Raw genomic sequence first — 20,312 nt, forward strand, 5'->3', positions numbered from 1 at the left:
AAATTTGGATCAGCTTCAAATATTTTGTCCTTTGCTCTTTCAGTGTCATGAAGTATCTCTTGAGGATTTCTTTAATGGGAAGTTTTTTTGTGGGCATAGCTTTTTCTGTGACATCTTCAACCTTTATGTCACAACCACTTTCTTAATGTGTGTCAATAACTTGGCCTTTATTAAGTTTCTGTGGCTGCTTATCTATAGTCTCTTGAATGGAGAAAGTGTTGACATTCCCATGGTCAGCTAAAATTTGTTGATAACCTCATTTATGTTCAATGCAAATTTCACTTCTTGTCACTTTTTATTTCTTTGCCAGACTCTCATGTTTGTTGGCTAATTCCCCTTTGATTGTTCATTTTTGTAAACTTTTACGTAGGATTATCACGGGGTGACTAAGGAGGCAACATACACTTATTTCTGTGTGAACTGAGTAAACAGAGTGATCATTCACTTGACAGACTTTGAAAGAAGTAATGTGATTGATCACTGATCATGATGAGCATGTTATTTACATAGTGATTTGTGGACTAAAGAGCTAGCATCAAAGTTTGTGTTTTATGTAATTACAGTTAATATATCATGATAACTGAAATTTGAACCATATTGTTGGGTGTGTAACGAAATTGTAGTAATTGAAACTTGTGCATAGTGAGACCGTACAAAGTGAGACTCCCTCTAATAACATAACTGACAAAAATCCTATATTGAGGGGGAGAATTATGAGTATGTTAATCCTATTATTCTTGGCATAGGGAGTTAGTATTACCTAAAGTTGAAGCATGTACTTAACACGATTCTAACCTCAAAATATTTCTCATAATTATATTTTATTAATTTTAGAGGAATCTTTCCGAAACTGTCCCTTGGTAAAGGAAATATAAAGATCAGCAGGTCTTTATTGTTTCTATTCTTTTCTGTTAAGAACCGTGGCAAGTAGGTAGAAAAGTTCTAGTCCAGTTTCACAAAAGCAACCACCCAACTTAAAGAGCCTAGCCCTGGCTTGTGGCCATGTATGCAGGGCCACCAGCATCAACTCCTATGTCCTTTGGGCATTAACATAACTCCCGCTAAAATCTGTCTTTATTCCTAATACCCATGTTGTGGTCAGTGCAGCTTTATCTTCTATACTCCACCGTTTAATTTTGGTACTTGAAAATTTCTTATTCTCAGGCTCAACTATGTATTAAAAAATAATTTATAACATTTATTTAGCATTTCATTGTGTTTGTAGTGGATAGGGAAAGAAGATTCCTCCATGTACTTCATTACCATCTACACCAGAAATGAACTGTCATGGTCATTCTTAAAACAACAAAAATCCCAGTAATCCAAACTGTAAAGTACCTATTAGTAAATATTAAGAAATATGTGCAACCTATAGGATGAACTGAATTAATACAGTGACCTACTGTATTCTGAGAAGGGAAGACTCAGTTGCTAAAGATATCAATTCTCCCCAAATTCGGTTCTTCCAATTAAAATTTCAGTAAAATTTAAGGAAATGTCAAAGTTCTCCAGAAGAGTAAACTTAATAAAATAATTTTTATATAATAAAATAATGGTTTATTGATTTTAATGATAAAATAATTAAAATTTAATTTTAATTTTTATAATTAATTATTTTAATTTTAATGATAAAATAATTTAAATTTATTTAAAATTAATTTAATTTTAATTATTTTATTAAAATTAAAATAATTTTAATGATAAAATAATTAAAATAATGGTTTTGGAGTAGGAATAGGCAAATAGGTCTGTAGAATGAATAAATACTACAGAAACATGTGTTTGTGTAAAGTTTAGAACTAATGAACCCAATATTTCAAGCCACTGGGGAAAGGATGGATTGTTTTAAAAGTAGTATTTAGAAAATTATCTATTTTTGGGGAGCAAATGCAGTTACATTCCTATTTCATATTATAAATGAAAATAGATTCCAGATGGAGTAAATATCTAAATATAAAAAAATTATAACAGTGCTGTTTTCAGAGGCTCAGGGTATCCTTTTAAGCATGCTTGAAAGCCAGAAACCATAAGGTGAAAGCAAGATAAAGTTAAAAGCCAAACAAAAGAGAAAAATGTTTACTGTATGTGACAAACATAATGTATGAGAGTCTCTTTTGGCCAAAACAACCAATAGAAATATGGGCAAAAGATAAACAGACATTTCAAAAAAGAAATAGCAATGGATAATACATAAAGATGTTTATCCTTATTAGTAATGAATCTTTAGATACCATCTTTTTCCTAGGAGATTGGCAAAATGTGAACTATTGATCATTTCCTATGTTAGTGAGAATGTAATTGAGTGTAGATTGGTGTCCTCAATTTGTAGCATTTACCAAAAATTAGTTATACATACCTTTGACCCTAATGGGTCTATTTTATTTCTGATACATAGAAATACTGGCATATGTTCAAAAGATACATGCACATAGGTGTTTATTGCATCATTGTTTATATAGTAAAAAATTGAAATCAACTCCATGTTCATCAGTAAAGGGATACTTTGAGGAATGGGTACTGCTAAGGGGATCGACTCTGGAGTCAGGGTACCTGGCTTTGAATTCTAGATCATTTACTAGATGTGTGATCTAGGCTTACTTAACTTCTCTGGGCCTCAGTTTTCTCATCCATGAATTGGAGATAATTGAATCTACTTCAGAGCACTGTGACAATTAAATTAACTAAAATATATAGATAGAATAGTGCTTAGAATATAAGTACTCATTAAATATTAGCTAATGTTACCAGTTTGTAGTTATTAGAATGAGTACATCTGTAACATTCTAAAAACATGGGAAGAAAACGCCATGATTTAAGTAAACAAATTTTAGAGCGATATGTGCATACGGCATGAACACCTGTTGGTAAATAAAATTTTAGAATAATATATGTGTATGTATTTGAATGTATGTGGGATAAATCTGGAAGGATAAATGCCAGTCTTATCAGTAGTTACCTCTAGGAAGTGAGATTGGGGAGGCGAGGGGAAGCAGATTATCAGTTTTTTAAAGAAATTTTTTTGGTATTGTTTGACTTTTTTCCAAGCATGTATTACATTTGTAATTAAAGATTTTTGAAAAGATTCCACAGGGTGTAAATTTAGTACAACTTTTGAGTAACTTTTATTTTATTTTTTAACTGTGAAAAAGTTATGTTCTCAAAATGATGTGTGCTTTCTCTTATTTTCCTTAGTGACTTACTAAAGTTTTCCTTGCAGGAACATGCTTACCCTGCTGATGAACTCATGCCTTTAACCTGTAGAGGTCGAGTTAGAGGCCAAGAGCCAAGTCGCGGTGACGTTGATGATGCCTTGGGAAAGTGAGTATTAACACAGGGCATGGCGTGGCATCTCAGAGTTCCCAAGTCTTATACTTTTAGAGGCAGTTTACATATAATAATATTTCTAGGGATTGGCTAAATTTTAAAGACTGTTTTATGTATTACATTATGTTCCTTTATTCCCTTCTGTTATCATTTATAAAAGATTATCTGTTTACATCTTGGATCAGAGAAAAGTTAGTTGTTAAGCTGCATATAACTTAAAATATATGTAACTTTTATGTAACTTTTAAAATATTTATAAAGTCATTAGCACATTAGACTGTTGATGTTTTAATATTTTCATTTGTTTTCAGAGCTAGTGAATGTTTCTATGCATCTTGAAGATACGTAGATTCATTGAACATAAATGTAAAGGCTTTTCAGTTTCAGAGCTTTATAGGTTACATTGTACTATAGATACACGGAAGTACTAATTTATAGAAACTACAAGTCAATAGAATATAGATAAGTCTACTTGTACATTCATAAACTAGGATTCTAATGTTTTATATCTTGTTACACCTGTTTCTTAGATTTTCTCTGACACTGATTGATTCTTTGGACACTCTTGTGGTAGGTTTGACTCTTCTTGGATTTATTTTGTTAATTTCATGATATGCACACTTAAGTGTTGTGAATATGATCATAACACAGTATGAAATAGAAGCCTTCAGAATTAAAGATGTTCTGATCTTTGCTTCTAAATAAATCTTTTACACTGTTGAGTTGATGATGTCAAATGGAATTATGTAATATAACGGAGATACCCAAATAATTTATGGGGATGTCAGCTTATGTGATGACACCTTAATTAGGAAGGTCCTTTTTCCCCCCCTTTGGACAAGGAGGTTGAAGCTATTGGAAAAAAGTAACTTTAGAAAATACCATTGATGTTGTTCCATAATGACATGCCAAAATGATACCAAAATTGTTAAATTAGAATCTTTATATTGCTGTGTACATAAGCAAAAAATTAATTTTTCCCAGCAGTGATTTTTAGCATCAGGTGATCACTTCTTGGTACTCCTTTTCAACCTCATATAGTACAGAAATTTATTTCTGATTCAGGACTGTTTGTGATGACAGAGGGGAAAGATTGAGTTACAGATGTCATGATTTCTAAATACAGTATCTTTTTAGTTTTTTACTCTTAGATCATTATGGTTGGTATAAAAGTAGGCTTTTGTGAGAATTTTCCTTAAGGCATAATTCTCAACTTCCAGTTGATGTCCCAAGTGGTGATTAATATTTAAAAAACAAAACAAAAAACCTTTGGGGTGTCAGAAATTTTTTGGAACTAGGCTTCTCTTCTCAATGTTGTTTCTGCATTCTTCTTTCACTGGAGTATTTTTTTTTAAGAACAAAAATTCTCAACTCTAAAAACAGCTTAGGAGGATCACTTGTGATTTTAAAAAAAAAGAGGTCCTCCTAAGTTATTCTGATTCAGTTGTTGTGGAGTGGGACTGGGCATCCCTTCCAAAGTTCTGTGGTTCAAAAAGGCGTTATGGTTGAGAAAAATCACGATCTTAGATCTTTTTAGCTGCTCAGGGTTTGAAAGTCACAGCTTCATTTTTCAGAGATTAATGGAATATGCAAACTATATTACAGTAACTATGAGAAAGAGAAAATACTGTGTGCCTTGTTTTTGGTTTATTGGCCTTCAAGAAAACACATGGAAGAGTCTGATTACAAGCTAGAAGAGTTCAAGAGGGAAAAATTCCCAGGAGATAAACCCAGGGAGAAGAATTAGATTAACAAAATGATACTAAAATGTATATGTGTATGGAGGGTGGGGATAGTGGAACAGTTATGTCTCATTCCAAAAGTGATAGATGCACTGTATGCGCCTGCATTTATTGCTGCCGACTTGATGTGGACTTTGAGATTGAGAAGGGAGAGCAGTCAGTTTAAAATCAGGTTTCATATTATGTTTTAGTCAGCACTTACCCTAAATTTTACTTTTACTGAATTTAGGGAGATAGACTTATGGAATGTTTTATAAATCAGAATTTTTACTGAAAGTATCAAATCAAGTGAAAAAGCACAACAAATTATTATCAGACAAGGAGAGATTAAACAGTTAAGTAAAGGAAAACTACTTTTAATGCACCTAGGATCTAGGTAACATCTCATGTGCGGCCTTAATTTAGACTGAAAAATCATAGCAGCCTATGTGATGGCAGGAACCACTTTTGCTCATTGCAAGAATCCACAAAGTTCTTAGTTTAGTCAAGATTCTAGATCTGCATGGTTAATAGTTCTAATTATTTTAAGCACTTAAGTCAGACACTCTACTAAAATCATTTTACATACATTATCTTATTTAAGAAAACAACCCTATAAGAGTAGGTATTTCCTCTTTTTATAGATGAAGGAACAAGCTCAGAAATGGAAGTAACTTGGCTGGGATCGCAAAGGTAGTGAGTGAAACATTCAAATCAGGGCATGACCACAACATTGTATGACCACAACATTGTATAGCCTCCTTAGTGAACAGGGCATCCATGGAGTGAAGCTAGCAGGGGATGTGTAGTTTAGGACCAATTGAACATGCCTTGAAGCAAGTGCTTTCTTCTGAGAATAAAAGCAACTTTTAGAATGTATCTGGTGAATAGGATGGTTTTTAATTTTGTTTTGACTTAGAAGCCAAATTCTACTAGAACTCACCTCATGTAGCCTGGGTCATTAAGAATCCAGTTAACAGGTCTGATGATGGTAGCTTCAAAGTCCTCATAATATTCAGTGTATGCAAAGAAGTGTATAAAGATGCTATATAATTAGATACTTAATTTTTTTTTCAGTTTTAGACATTATTACATTTTTATACATAGAAATATTATTTGTGTTTGTCACTTTTTAGAGTTTTAAAGTAGACTGACTTTTAATAGCTCATTCTAAGAATGTTTCTCCTTGACTTGGTAGAAAAGAACTTTATTTCATAATTTTCTTCTCCCAGGTATTAAATAAAACTAAAGAATTTGAAGATGCAGTGAGAAAAGTTTTAAGAGATGTTAATTTAGATAACGATGTAGTCGTATCAGTCTTTGAAACAAACATCAGAGTTCTTGGGTAAGTATGAAAGACACTAAAGCTATAATTTTATTTTATTTTTATTTATATATATTTTTTGAGACAGAGTCTTGCTCGGTCACCCAGGCTGGAGTGCAGTGACAATCTTGGCTTACTGCAACCTCCACCTCCCGAGTTCAAGTGATTCTCCTGTCTAAGCCTCCTGAGTAGCTGGGACTACAGGTGCACACCACCAAGCCCAGCTAATTTTTGTATTTTTAATAGAGACGAGGTTTCCACCATGATGGCCAGGCTGGTCCCTAACGCCTGACCTTAAGTGATCTGCCCACCTCAGCCTCCCAAAATGCTGGGATTACAGACTTGAGCCACCATGCCCAGTCTATAATTTTAATATCAGAAAAGTTTAGGATATACTGTTTATTTCTTGATAGTAATCATGCAAGAAGTTTCTTGTGTTTAAAAGATGTAAGTTGGAACATTATGAAACACAGAGTCTGTGGCACTACCTTGTATTTAATCACTCACAGACATCTCTAGACTCAAAGGTAATATCTGTATTTGTTAAAAAGGGAATATAGGTTGAACATTAGTCAGCTTCATCACAGGTTTTATCACCAGCTTACGTAGTTTGTTAACCATAGCCAAGCACCTCTTCAGGTAAGCCAAATGAAACTGAATTTATAAGATTACCTCTCAACAAACAGTTTGAAATGCTCTTGGGACTTTTTTTTTTTTGGAGACAGACTCGCTGTGTTGCCAGGCTGGAGTGCAGTGGTGTGATCTTGGCACACTGCAACCTCCGACTCCCTGGTTCAAGTGATTCTCCTGCCTCAGCCTCCCGAGTAGCTGGGATTACAGGCATCTGCCACCACACCCAACTAATTTTTGTATTTTTAGTAGAGATGGGGTTTCACCATGTTGGCCAGGATGGTCTCAATCTCCTGACCTCGTGATCCACCTGCCTCGGCCTCCCAAATTGCTGGGATTACAGGCGTGAGCCACCACGCCTGGCCAGGATATTTTAAAAAGATGAAATTACAGGATTTATTAGTTCAGGTTTCAATATTATTTAATTTTTATAGTTTTGATTAAATGTTTGTTATCGTAACTCCTTTTTGTCAAAGTGAGTCTACTCTTCAATTAAATATAAGAAATTGTTATGTGGTTTTACATGGAGTTTATTAATCTAGAGTGAGAGGGTTTTATGTTTTAAATAATATTCTAAGTTAAAGACTTCATGGTGTTACAACTAAATTTTTAAATTTAAAATTTGTTAAAATATTTGTTAGATTTGTTAAATGTAATAGCTAGGATTTTCTTTAAGAAAATTTAAGCTATTTAAGAACGCAAAACACTTCACAACAGGATAGAATATCTAATTTTTTAAAAAATATATTGACTCTAATTGTAATGGTTTGCCGTAAAATGAGCAGTGTTAAGTAAATAATGTTTAAACAATTTTTGTCCTTCCTTAAATATGTTAAATTGTATAACAAAGTACCCACACGTTTTTAGGTGGTAACTTTTAATCGTCTATAAGATACGGATCATGTTTCATCTCTGTGATCCTAGGGGTCTTTTGGGTGGGCACTCCCTGGCAATCATGCTGAAAGAAAAAGGTGAATATATGCAGTGGTACAATGATGAACTTCTCCAAATGGCAAAGCAGTTAGGTTACAAACTTTTACCGGCTTTCAACACTACCAGTGGCCTTCCTTATCCAAGAGTAAGTACTTCTGAAAAATATGAGTCTTTATATACTTTCTTTGCTGTTTTATAAAATGAAGTTTTGTGATCAGAGCCATTGTTCTTCACCTGCTTGAGGCTGAAAAAAATGCTTCAAAGCTATGTAACAAATTTATATTTTCATTTCAATTCACTGATTATACTTCCAAGTGATGTGACGATTAGATTAGTTTAAGCTTTAAAAAAGTTTTATTTCTAATTTCTATGGGTACATAGTATGTATATATTAATGGGGTACATAATATATTTTGATATAATCATACAATGCATAATAATCACATCAGGGTAAATGGGGTGGCCATTACCCCAAACATTTATCATTTCTTCATGTTACAGACATTCCAATTATACTCTTTTAGTTGTTTTAAAATGTATGATACATTTCTGTTGACTGTAATCGCTCTGTTGTGCTATTAAATACTATATCTTATTCATTCTGTCTAACCTGTTTCTGTACTCATTAACCATCCCCTATTCCCCATCCCCACCAGCTACGCTTCCCAGTCTCTGATAACCATCGTTCTAGTCTTTATCTCCATGAGATCAACTGTTTTAATTTTTAGCTCCCACAAATGAGTAAGAACATTTAAAATTTGTCTTTCTATGCCTGGATTATTTCTTTTTTTTTTTTTTTTTTTTTTTTGGGATGGAGTCTCGCACTGTCGCCTAGGCTGAAGTGCAGTGGTGCAATCTCGGCTCACTGCAACCTCTGCCTCCTGGGTTCACGCCATTCTCCTGCCTCAGCCTCCCGAGTAGCTGGGACTACAGGCGCCCGCTACCATGCCCAGCTAATTTTTTGTACTTTTAGTAGAGATAGGGTTTCACCGTGTTAGCCAGGATGGTCTTGATCTCCTGACCTCGTGATCCACCTGCCTTGGCCTCCCAAAGTGCTAGGATTACAGGCATGAGCCACCACGCCTGGGTTCCTGGCTTATTTCATTTAACATAGTGTCCTCCACTTCCATCCATGTTGTTGTAAATGACAAGATCGCATTCTTTTTTATGGCCAAATAGTATTCCATTGTGTATATGTATAATTTAAGCTTTAATGTGTCATTACATTACAGATTAGATTATGCTGCAGAAGGAAGAATAGATACTAGACCAGAACTTGGGCACAGAATTATTTGTGTAGAAGATATAATTGAAGCAGTTAGTATGTAGGTGTTAACTGTCCAAAGGAGAGGATAGAGAGAGAACTCACAGGACAGAGGGAGGGCATGAGGAGGAAGAACAGCCAGTGGAAAGTAAAGTACACAGAGATTTAAGAGGAGAACCGTAAAGTAGCATAGTGTACAGTATTATAAAATCCAAAGAAGGGAACTTCGAAAGGAGGAAATGTTCTAGAAAACTTGAGAATTGGGTGCAAACAGAGCCTTGAAGTTGTAGTGAATAAAGAGGAGAGGATTCAAAGTAGATGAAAGTAAGTAGGAATGAACCACTCATTTTAAGATTTCTTCTGTGTTGGTAGTTAAAGGAGAGTTGGCAACAAAGTCAGTTGAAGGAGCTTTATTGGTTTTCCCCTAAGAAAATTTTATATTTAAAGCAGAGGGAAAGAAGCCATTGAAGATGGGAAGAGCTCTTCTGATTTATTTCTCATTCTTTATTAACACTATTACTCTCTCCCTCTTATCCAAGACAGACACCTCAGCCATTACCAAGCTCTGTCAGTTTTTTTCTTTTCTTACACCCGTCTTACTCTTTTCTCTCTTGGTTTATGCTTCAGAGCACTTGAAAAACCAGTGTCACTAAAATCTAATTTTTGTCAAATTATCTTCAAAAATTGTATGGCTCTTTGTATTATATTGAGTGTCCCTTAACTTTCAGAATTTTTTGCAGTTTGGCTGTAGACTTTCTGACATTCTCTCTTATTTCCATATCCCAGTGAAATCATTGTTCCATTTCAGCCAGAACAATCTATAGTGTCCCCAGAGTCTCTAAGTTTTTTTTTTTTTTTCATTCCATGCCTTTAGGCTTACCATCTCTATCACCTGGCATAACTTCTCTACAAATATAAGTCAAATCAAATAAGGCTCATTTCCTCCATCAAGAAGTCATCCTTGACTGGAGATATAGCATGATATAGGGCAATGCTTTACCTATCAATTTAGTGAGTTGTGACTAGCACTTTTTAAAAATTAAACAGACTAGAATGAAATCTCTTCTTATTTAAATTTCTAGTTTGATATTTTAAATAGCTCTCCGGTAAACATTCTTTTTGTTTGCTTTGAGATAGTCTCCCTCTGTCACCCAGGCTGGAGTACAGTGGTGTGATAATTGCTCACTGCAGCCTCCAACTCCTGGGCTCAAGTGATCCTCCCACCTCAGCCTCCTGAGAGTAGCTGGGACTACAGGCACGTGCCACCATGCTCGGCTGATTTTTTTTTAAAAATTTTGTAGAGATGGGGTTCTCACTGTGTTGCCCAGGCTAGTCTCAGACTCCTGGGCTTAAGAGATCCTCCCACCTTGGCCCCCCAAAGTACTGGACTCACAGATGGCAGCCATCATGCCTGGCCTCTGTGGACATTCTGATACACATCTTTTTACACATTTTTAATTTCTTCCTTAGGATAAATTACTTGAAGAGGAAGTAATAAGTCACAGAGTAGGGAATGCTTTTTAAGGTAATCAGGTACTTATTGCCCAATTGCTTTCCAGAAAGATTCTTTTTTACTTCTCAGTGTTGTGTAAAAGTACATGTGTCATTTAACTGTTACTGTATATTATTATTTTGCCAACTTAATGAGGAAAAATTGAATTATATTTTAATATGGATTTCTTTGCTTATTAGTACAGTTAAATTTGTTGATCATTTTTTTCTTAGCATATTAAAATTAAAAGTAAAATTTTTTTAAACAATATATAAACATTTATTTAATTCAGTTTACTTTTAGTAAATACTTTCATCTCTTTTTGTCTTAAACCTCTCAAGAAAGCAGGACAATAAGCTCCTTGTTACTAATTTCTGCAGTAATAGATACTACTACCAGTGCCATCTCTAAACTCAGTCATTTGAGTCCTGGTCAGGAGGACAGGAACCTATCTACCAGCCCCTAGATCAACCACAGGATCCCTTCTTCCCTGATTTGTGGAAATGGTAATGCCCCTTGGATGCCAAAATGCATCTTGGTTCTGCATTTAAAAGTTCTTTAATACTGGCCAGGTGCGGTGGCTCACGCTTGAAATCCCAGCACTTTGGGAGGCCAAGTCAGGTGGATCACAAGGTCAAGAGATCGAGACCATCCTGGCTAACATGGTGAAACCCCATCTCTACTAAACATACAAAAAGTAGCTGGATGTAGTGGTGTGTGCCTGTAATCCTAGCTACTTGGGAGGCTGAGGCAGGATAATCACTTGAACCTGGGAGGCGGAGGTTGTGGTGAGCTGAGATCGTGCCACTGCACTCCAGCCTGGCGACAGAGTGAGACTCCATCCCCACCCCCCCTAAAAAAGTTGTTTAATACCACTTAACTTCAGGAAGGATACAAGATTTAAATGAGTAGATACTATAGATAATTGTGTTAATAAATAGTCCTTTTACAAATTTTATAGCAGTCATCTTGGGATACAGTTCAATATACAAACATCTTAAGTATTATTGTACTAAAATGTTAATGATTCAAAGTATTTCCATTTTAAGGGAAAAGATACTGAAAGTGGGATACAGAGATGTTTATTCTTTTCTATTTTGCTTTTGCTTTTTTGTGACTACTCTTAGACTTTGTCATTCTTAGCTCTCAACTACTCCCAATTCAGCATTATTTCTTTTTCTGAAATTCACATTTTAGCAGTTGTGGCTTCCATTTGTTTGGCACTTAATTTATGACTTTTCATTGTTAGTTATTTTCTCTATTTATATATCTGTCTTACTTGCTCTGTCTGGATTTTAAGCTCCTTGAGGACAAGGATCTATTCCTTTGTATACTATCATAATATCCCCCACATGGTAGGTAAGTAAGCAATAAATATTGATCAGTTGATTGTAGTAATTAATGGAACTGACCAGAAAATATTTTTCACTGTTGATTCTTATTGCAAATATTTGTAAAATTATACTTTACCTTAGTGTAATTCATGCGATTACATCTTTGTTTCATTATTAAGGATTGCTTCATTTTAGGTTAATTATTCTTAGTATCAATTTTCAATTTTAGTTCTATAGATAGGGATACAGGCAGCATAAGGGGGCAGGAGATACTTTTCATTCTTGTTTATGGTGCAGAACCACCTAAAACTAGCTAATCCTACAAAAGTACAAATGGTAGAGATAATTATAAGTTTGGAAAGGGATGGAGGGGTACTGCTAGACTAATAGCACATGAAAATGTCTCAAGTGGCAGTCTACAAAGTAAGATAAATGGCAGTACTGAGGACAACATTAACAGTGATCAAATCTCCATGTCTCACCTACGTTTCACATTTGTTGTTTGTTTGTTTGTTGTTGAGGGGGTGTTTGTTTAGAAATGCCTGGAATCTGTTGATTGGACACTGTTAAGGCACTAGGTATACCTAGCAATTGATTTCTGCAGATAAGTTGAAACATAAATTTTTTTGAGCTTCTCTTTATATAGAGTTTGGATAATAACTGAACCAAGAGTATACCCGTGATGTTTTATGTTTGATTTTTTTTTGTTTATTTATTATTGACTGAATCCTTGGCATATACCTCCTTTTTTGTTGGTTATTTGGATTGCTGAAAAATATTCTAATTTTAATCAGAGTCCGCTCAGTTTGAGTCTAGTTAATCCAGGTTCATATTGTAGTAGTAAAAGTCTTGCTCTGTCACACAGGCTGGAGTGCAGTGGTGCTATCTCGGCTCACTGCAACCTCCGCCTCCCAAGTTCAAGAGATTCGTGCCTCAGCCTCCCAGGTAGCTGGGATTACAGGCACACGCCACCATGCCCGGCTGATTTTTGTATTTTTAGTAGAGATGGGGTTACGCCATGTTGGCGAGCTGGTCTCAAACTTCTGGCCTCAAGCGATCTACTTGCCTTGGCCTCACAAAATGCTGGGATTACAGGCATGAGCTACCGCTCGTGGCCTATTTGGTTGTCTTCGACTTAATAAAGAAATACCCCTTTGAAAAAATTTCCCTTGTGTTGTTAGCCTGCCAGCAAGGTGATACACTCTATATTTCAAAACTCTTAAAACCCGTAAATGAAATTTTAATTTCCTTTCAAATATATACCGTAACAATCCGTTTTTTCTCTATGATGAACTAGTTAATATATAATATAGACTGGTTTTTCACAAATTCTAAACCAACCCTAATTTCTTCTAAGGCTGGTCTGCTTCCCTATTCTTGTACTTACTAGTTCAAACCGTCCAGAGAACAAAATTGTTATAAAAGATACCTTCTCTGTGTAATTTCCCTTGGATTATAATCATTTCCCTTGGAGTAAACAAGGGAAATGATTATATTGAGTTTTGATGTCATTGAGGATGGAATGAAATAAAAGCTTACTTACTTCATAAATATTATGTGCTTAGAATATATTTCCCTACATGCTAATTGGAAAGTCACAGAGATCATCAGATTGAATTTCAGTGTTTAGTTATTTTATGAATTATTTTCATGATTTTATACAAAGACTCGATTGAAAAGTAGTTTCTTATCAGAAAGTCATTGTCTTGATAACTGCTAATGACAATTTTCTAATTGTATTCAGATTAATTTAAAGTTTGGCATCAGAAAACCAGAAGCTCGGACAGGAACTGAGACAGATACCTGTACAGCTTGTGCAGGTACCTTGATCCTTGAATTTGCTGCTTTAAGTCGATTCACAGGAGCAACAATATTTGAGGTTTGCTTTTTACGATCTTTGATATCCTGGGTATTGGGCATAACTACCTTTATGTCTTCTTCATTGGTTAAATATTAGGATTATTAGTTGGAGAATTACTGTTATTTTAGTGAACTTTTTGTCTAAATTCCTTTACATGGTTTTTAATTGTCAAAAACCTAGAACATTGTAAGAGAGCTATGTTAAATCCAACTTTGCATTTTGTTCATCAACTATAAAGTGTATGTTTAGGTTTAGTCTTAGAAATTTTTGTAGCCATATTACTTAAATGAATTTGATGTCTCCTTGATATCATAAATGTCTTACATGAAATACTATGTCCCTGTGTTTTGTTAGACTTCCAGATGGTCTATTGCGCTTCTGAAATTTCTGAAACCTTCACTAATCTTCTAAAACACAGTGAAATTTTTGTACTTAAGTCTTGATTGAGACTCTAATCTGTAAATTTGTTTACTGCAAGGGAAATGTTATTCATTATCCAAAAGACTTAATATCCCCACATAGTTGTTGTGGACTAGCTATGTCTCTCATTAAAAAAATCTAATTATTTAAGCATGTCATTGGAGTGCAGTGGTAACACAAAGCATCCTCTTTTTCAAGCATATGACTTAGGTTAATGTTTAAAAATCCAACAAATGGCAAACAGAACAAGCAGAAATAGGGACTGTATACTTACATTACAGATATTAGATCTGAATGTAAAGAAAACAAATTTACTTTGTATGTATTTATGCCTTTGAATGTATGTCTGTATGTTCAAATGTCTCAAGGACAGATATATCATGTTTGGTTGGTTAATCTTTTAAACTTAAATTTTTGCTCTATATCTTGTTCACTAATATTTTCCCTTCATTAAAAAGTGTGGACACTTTTGCATACTTTAATAACTACACTCTCAGGTATTGATGCAGTTGCAGGTGAGGAAAATAAGGCTCAAAGAGTATGAGAGACCTGCACAGCTGGTAGGTGATGCATGGAGTTGGAATTAGAATCCATGTCTTTCTGAATTTGAAACCCATACTCTTTCCAGCGGGCTATTTTGTGTTTATGAATAAATCTGTTGAAAGTCATGATTTAAAAAAAAAAATTCTTGAATATGCAGTAATTTATTATCAGAGAAGATGCAGTTGACAAAGCATTGATATAATACAGAGTTGGCAAACTACAGTCTGTGAGCAAAGTCCAGCCACTGCCTGTTTTTATAAGTAAAGCTTTATTGGAACACAGCCATGCTCAATTGTTTGTTTTTATCTATGCCTACTTTGGTGCTACAGTAACAGAGTTGAGTAATTGTGCCATTTACTGTGTGACCCATAGCACTTAAAATACCTGGTCCTTCTCAGAAAAGGTTTGCTGACCCTTGGTCTAATATATAAAGAGATCTGAATTCTCATATTATTTTTTTTGTCCTGTAATTCAATTTTAAACTCTAGCTAATCTTGAATTTCACTAGGCCTGTTTTCTTAGCTGTAAAATAAGACTAGGGAAATAGAATCTTTTTAAAGTTTCCTGGCTCTGAAATTCTGCCATTTAATTAAAATTATAACCTGCTTTGTGTTTAAGAGAAATCAGCATAGTTTGAGTTAAGAATTATAACTATTTTACACTCTGTAATCTACCAAGTGGCAAGTTGGTTTAATGACATTTTCTTTTGTAGAAGTCCTTCTGCAGTGCTAAATAGGTTCATGCTCTGAAATTAATTTAGAAACCTGCCTGTACTTGCCCTTTGCATTTATATTTTGTAACATCTTTTCATCCAAAGCCAAAAATTTGATTCCAACTCATTTTATTTAGTGTCTAGCAGATAAATGAGAAAAAGAAAAACATGTCATAAGGTTACAAGTTTGTTGTTATCAAATATTTGGTAGCCTAGTTGATTTAATAGCTTTTTACTAATGAACTTGCATACCATTTAAAAAGTAGGATCTGAAATGACTTTCAAAGATAGCATACTACCTTTGAAATTCTCATCCAGTTTTCTAAACAAGGGAGATTTTTACTTTGCATTTAAGTGGTAGAAATTACTTTAACAAGTATATCTAATTATGTAAGCAATTAATATAATTTAATAATACATGTGTGTGAATATGAACTTGTGCTACAAGAGTAGATGACATGAAGAAAAAACAAAAAGAGTAGATGAAAGTGAGCCTTCAAAGTGAGCCTTCCTCTGAATAGCGTATTCAGTCTTTCCTAACTACACTGATTGGTTGAAAAAGAGCCAAGCTTTGAGTTTTAAGGAAATTTGTTTTATAAATAGTTATCTTTGAAATTTAACCTAATTCTTAAAATATCCTATCGGTCTTTGAGTTTTGTTTGTTTGTTTCCTATTTGCCAAAGATACTTAGTTCTTCAAATATGCATTTATTTATTTATTTATTTTTTAAATTACAGGAATATGCCAGAAAAGCTCTCGATTTTCTCTGGGAAAAAAGACAGCGAAGTAGTAATTTAGTGGGCGTGACTATAAATATTCATACTGGAGATTGGGTACGAAAAGGTATGTAAGTTAGGCTTTTTAAATCAAGCCTTTGCATCCTCAAAATGGTTCGCAATAAAGAATTTTCATTTGTTAAAATAATCTTTGGGATACTATAAAGCATAGATTCTCACCAGATTGCTGGTATTTTAATTTAGCCAGATTTTCTTTTTTGATGCCAAATGTGGCACACTTCTTCTAGATGATTTAGTATTCTATTTCTTAATGGATATAGCATTATAGCTATAGGATACAGATGAAACGCTATAATTCATTTGAAAACTAGAGAACCAGAGTTCCACAACCATCTCACGTTAAGGTGTGGTTTAGTAAGAATCTGGATTTAATAAATTCTTTTTTTTTTTCCTACCTTCAGAAATATAGTAGCTAAGAGCGTAGACCCTGGAGTCGTGTTGTTGGATTCAAGCTATGTGATCTTGGGAAACTTATTTAACCTCTATGTGCCTCTCTATTCCATGTCTGTAAAGTGGGCATATTAATAGTAATTAGTTGTTCTGTATGAGGATTAAATGAGTTAACCGAAGTAAAGTGCTTAGAACAGTGCCGGGCATGTACTACACTTACTATGAAGTAAGTGCCCAGTAACGAGATGTTAGTCCCTTTGATTAATAATTTTACTTCTGGGAATCTAGTCTGAGGAATAATACAAAACATAGAAAATTATTTGTTCCCAAGATGCTCCCATGCAATTATTAATAGCAGAAAACTGGAAAACAGTCTAAATAACCATCAATAAAAAAAGCTAAAAAAATTATTTTACGTCAGTTTTGGAATATTGTTATTAAAATAAATCAGAAGCATGGGAAGGAACATATAACAATGTTATATGAACAAACAGGATATTGAATTGTACAAAGAATGTGATTTTATCTTTATAAAACACCCTGATAAGCATAGACGAATGGAAATAAACTAGAATATTCTTTTTTATTATTATTATTATACAAAACTAGAATATTCTTAATGAAAGCATCTTTTTTATACATTTTCTCGATTTCTAAAAAGCTTATCTTGTTTATATGTAAAATAAAAGGTAACTGCCTACATTTAAATAAATAAAAATTATAAAATTATTAATTCAAACATATTAAAATAAAATTGTTACCTTTATTCAGTATTGTATAAAATTTTTCTGTGTCATCTAAATGCTTCCTGAAACAGATCTGAATTGTGACTTCAGAATTTTGTAATTTTTTTTTCTTTTAAACCCACCTCAGACCTCAGGTGCAAGTTAATCGTAATTAATTTTGAATTAAGCATAATCATTGTATTATGACACAACAGTCTTATTAGTGGTTCATGCATGGCCCATTTTACTTAGTCATTTCAATAATGTAATAAGCACCACCTTGTGGATGCACAGACCCAGACACAGCCCATACCCCAGCAGAATGAAGCACCTGCCATATTTCTGCTGAAGCCAAGTAGTGCAGAGCTTCGGCCGTGGCTCCAAGGATCTTGGCATCCCCACAGTTAACTTTCCTGAACAAGTAGTAGATAATCTTCCAGGTGATGTATCCACTGGCGTTTACTGTGGTTGGACTAGTTTTGGAAGTGGAGATGTCAATAAGATGGTAGTGAGCATGGGATGGAACCCATACTACAGGAACACAAAAAAGTCCATGGAAACTCATATCATGTATATCTTCAAAGAGGACTTCTATGGGGAAATCCTCAATGTGGCCATTGTTGGCAACCTCAGACCAGAAAAGAACTTTTGACTCTTCAGAGTCAGTTATTTCAGTAATTCAGGGTGATACTGAGGAAGCTAAGAAATGACTAGATTTACCAGAACATTTGAAACTCAAGACAATTTCTTCCAAGTTCCTAAAAGCAAAATATTGAATGGCCACTGATGAAAAATCATCTTATGTATTCATTCACTGTTTTCTAATATTTCACTGCTTATAACTGTCTAGTTTCATCTTGGTTATAGTTTAAAAAACAAATATTTTCCTACATCTGTGAATTAAATAGTACAGTGTAGTTACCATATTATACTTCGGCTGTTAAATTAAATCCATTATGTCATAACACTAAAAATACTCATTTAAAAATGAAGATTTAAAATAACATAATATGTTGATTTAAATGTACCACTAGAAAAGTGTTGTGTCTTACAATAGAAATGAAATGTATATAAATATGGATAAAAAGACAAGTCACTAGTTTGAGATAAGAACTATTATTTTCATGGTAACGTACCAGCATGTATGTGCTTGTATAGCATACACATAAACAGAGAAGGCTTAATGTATTTATAATGCAAATACAAATGCATTAGACGTTTGATAGTGTATTATAAACCTAAGAGGAAAAATCCAGACTTTGTGTTTTTGATATTTTGTGCATCAATATATTGCTACAAACATGAAAACTGTGAAAATTTTTAAATCATTTCCTTGCAGTCATATCATTGTACCATCTTCATTTTTGTCTAGAGTTGGTTCAGTTCTAAGTGGTCTAGACTCCACCTGCCTATCGTTTTTTTTTTTTTACTGGTTAAGACAGTAAAATTGGTGTTTTTTGAATCTATAGGTTTCATTTTTGTGTTAGATAACATTTCTTTTTAAGAGTAGATATTATTATTGTTGTTTAATTTTTTCTTGATTTTGGTTCTTTTTTCCTTTTTTGGAAAAAGCAAAACAAGAGACTTCATCTTTAGATTTCCTCAAGGTTTAAGTGAATTTACTATTCATTTATACATACCAGTTTCTTAAAGGACACAAGATGCTTGTTTTCCAGCTAGTGAAACTAAGAGCTAATTAAACTATGAAATAGTTAGAAAATTATTTATTTTAAATATAATTATCTGTTCCAGGGCAAATCTAAACTGGTGTAGTCGTATATATGCACAATGTAATTTAAAGCTAATCTAAGGAGTGCTTATAGCTTGAGGGAAAGGCATAAATAAACATTAAATAATCTATATAGTATGGATTTTTCTTCCTACTAACTGTATGATTTTTGGCTACTTGCATCTTTTTGTTTATATTGGCAAAAAGTTGAAGTCTTTGGAAAATTAATAAATCAACATTACAGATTGCTTTGGGCCCCCTCAAAGAGTATATTGCATCATGGTTCACTTTAGCAACAGATTTGGTGGTGATGGAGGGATGGAGTAGAAGTATGTAGAGGTAATTTTGAAGATGATTCATTATAAATCATTTTTTTCTTATCTGCATAAGTTAGAATTGATTTTAATAATACAAAATATATAGAAAAATGTCTGAAGCTGTTGGAGAAGAGGGAAGTATATGTAATTCAGTTGGATTATGTTTTACTTTTTTGTATATGAATTTATGGCAAAAAATGCCATTTGTGGTTTTTTCATTTCTTTATCAAAATTTTAAGTTAGAAATCCTATACTTGAAAGAAGACTCAATTTTTAGTGGCTTTATGAAGCAAAGTTAAAAACAAACATGGAAAAAGTAAAAACATTTGTGTCTTATTTGCCACTAATTATATTCTCCTTAAGTGGGTGAAAGTTCTTTGATATTTTATTGTTACCCTTGCATGTTGTTAAATAACCATTGGTTTTGAGAATCAGGTAGTGTGTTTAGGGGTTAGTTAATTGTGTACATTTTCCAAAGTTTTGTATTGATTATAAGAAGTTACAGTAGTAAGTTATAGTGGTATCACTGTGATTAGTCTGAATGTTTTCAGGCCTTGATATCTTGATTAAGTGATTTTTTTTTTAAAAAAATTTAACAGTTGTATAATGAAAAATCTCATTTGTGTTTCCATAGATAGTGGAGTTGGAGCAGGGATTGATTCATATTATGAATATCTGTTAAAAGCCTATGTCTTGCTTGGAGATGACAGTTTTCTGGAAAGATTTAACACAGTAAGTTGATACAGTTTTATATTTTATAATCAATTTCATTTGAGTCCAGATTTTTATAGAAACT

At 33.6% G+C, this 20,312-nt stretch overlaps 1 protein-coding gene and 1 pseudogene across 6 annotated transcripts in view; both read left to right on the forward strand.

Moving 5' to 3' along the window:
* Nucleotides 1–20,312, forward strand: part of EDEM3 (ER degradation enhancing alpha-mannosidase like protein 3) — a 64,919-nt gene that overhangs the window by 13,905 nt on the left and 30,702 nt on the right. For all 6 annotated transcript variants that reach the window (XM_030818751.1, XM_030818754.1, XM_030818752.1 and 3 more), the window contains exons 3-9: nt 3,218–3,318; nt 3,855–3,894; nt 6,278–6,390; nt 7,924–8,077; nt 13,767–13,901; nt 16,296–16,401; nt 20,151–20,248. In XM_030818751.1, the coding sequence (XP_030674611.1) occupies nt 3,218–3,318; nt 3,855–3,894; nt 6,278–6,390; nt 7,924–8,077; nt 13,767–13,901; nt 16,296–16,401; nt 20,151–20,248 (747 nt within the window). The remainder of the gene's footprint in view (nt 1–3,217; nt 3,319–3,854; nt 3,895–6,277; nt 6,391–7,923; nt 8,078–13,766; nt 13,902–16,295; nt 16,402–20,150; nt 20,249–20,312) is intronic.
* Nucleotides 17,793–18,257, forward strand: LOC100584827 (annotated as a pseudogene).

Source organism: Nomascus leucogenys, chromosome 9 (assembly GCF_006542625.1).
Source record: "Nomascus leucogenys isolate Asia chromosome 9, Asia_NLE_v1, whole genome shotgun sequence".
In the NCBI taxonomy this organism is placed as follows: Eukaryota; Metazoa; Chordata; class Mammalia; order Primates; family Hylobatidae; genus Nomascus; species Nomascus leucogenys.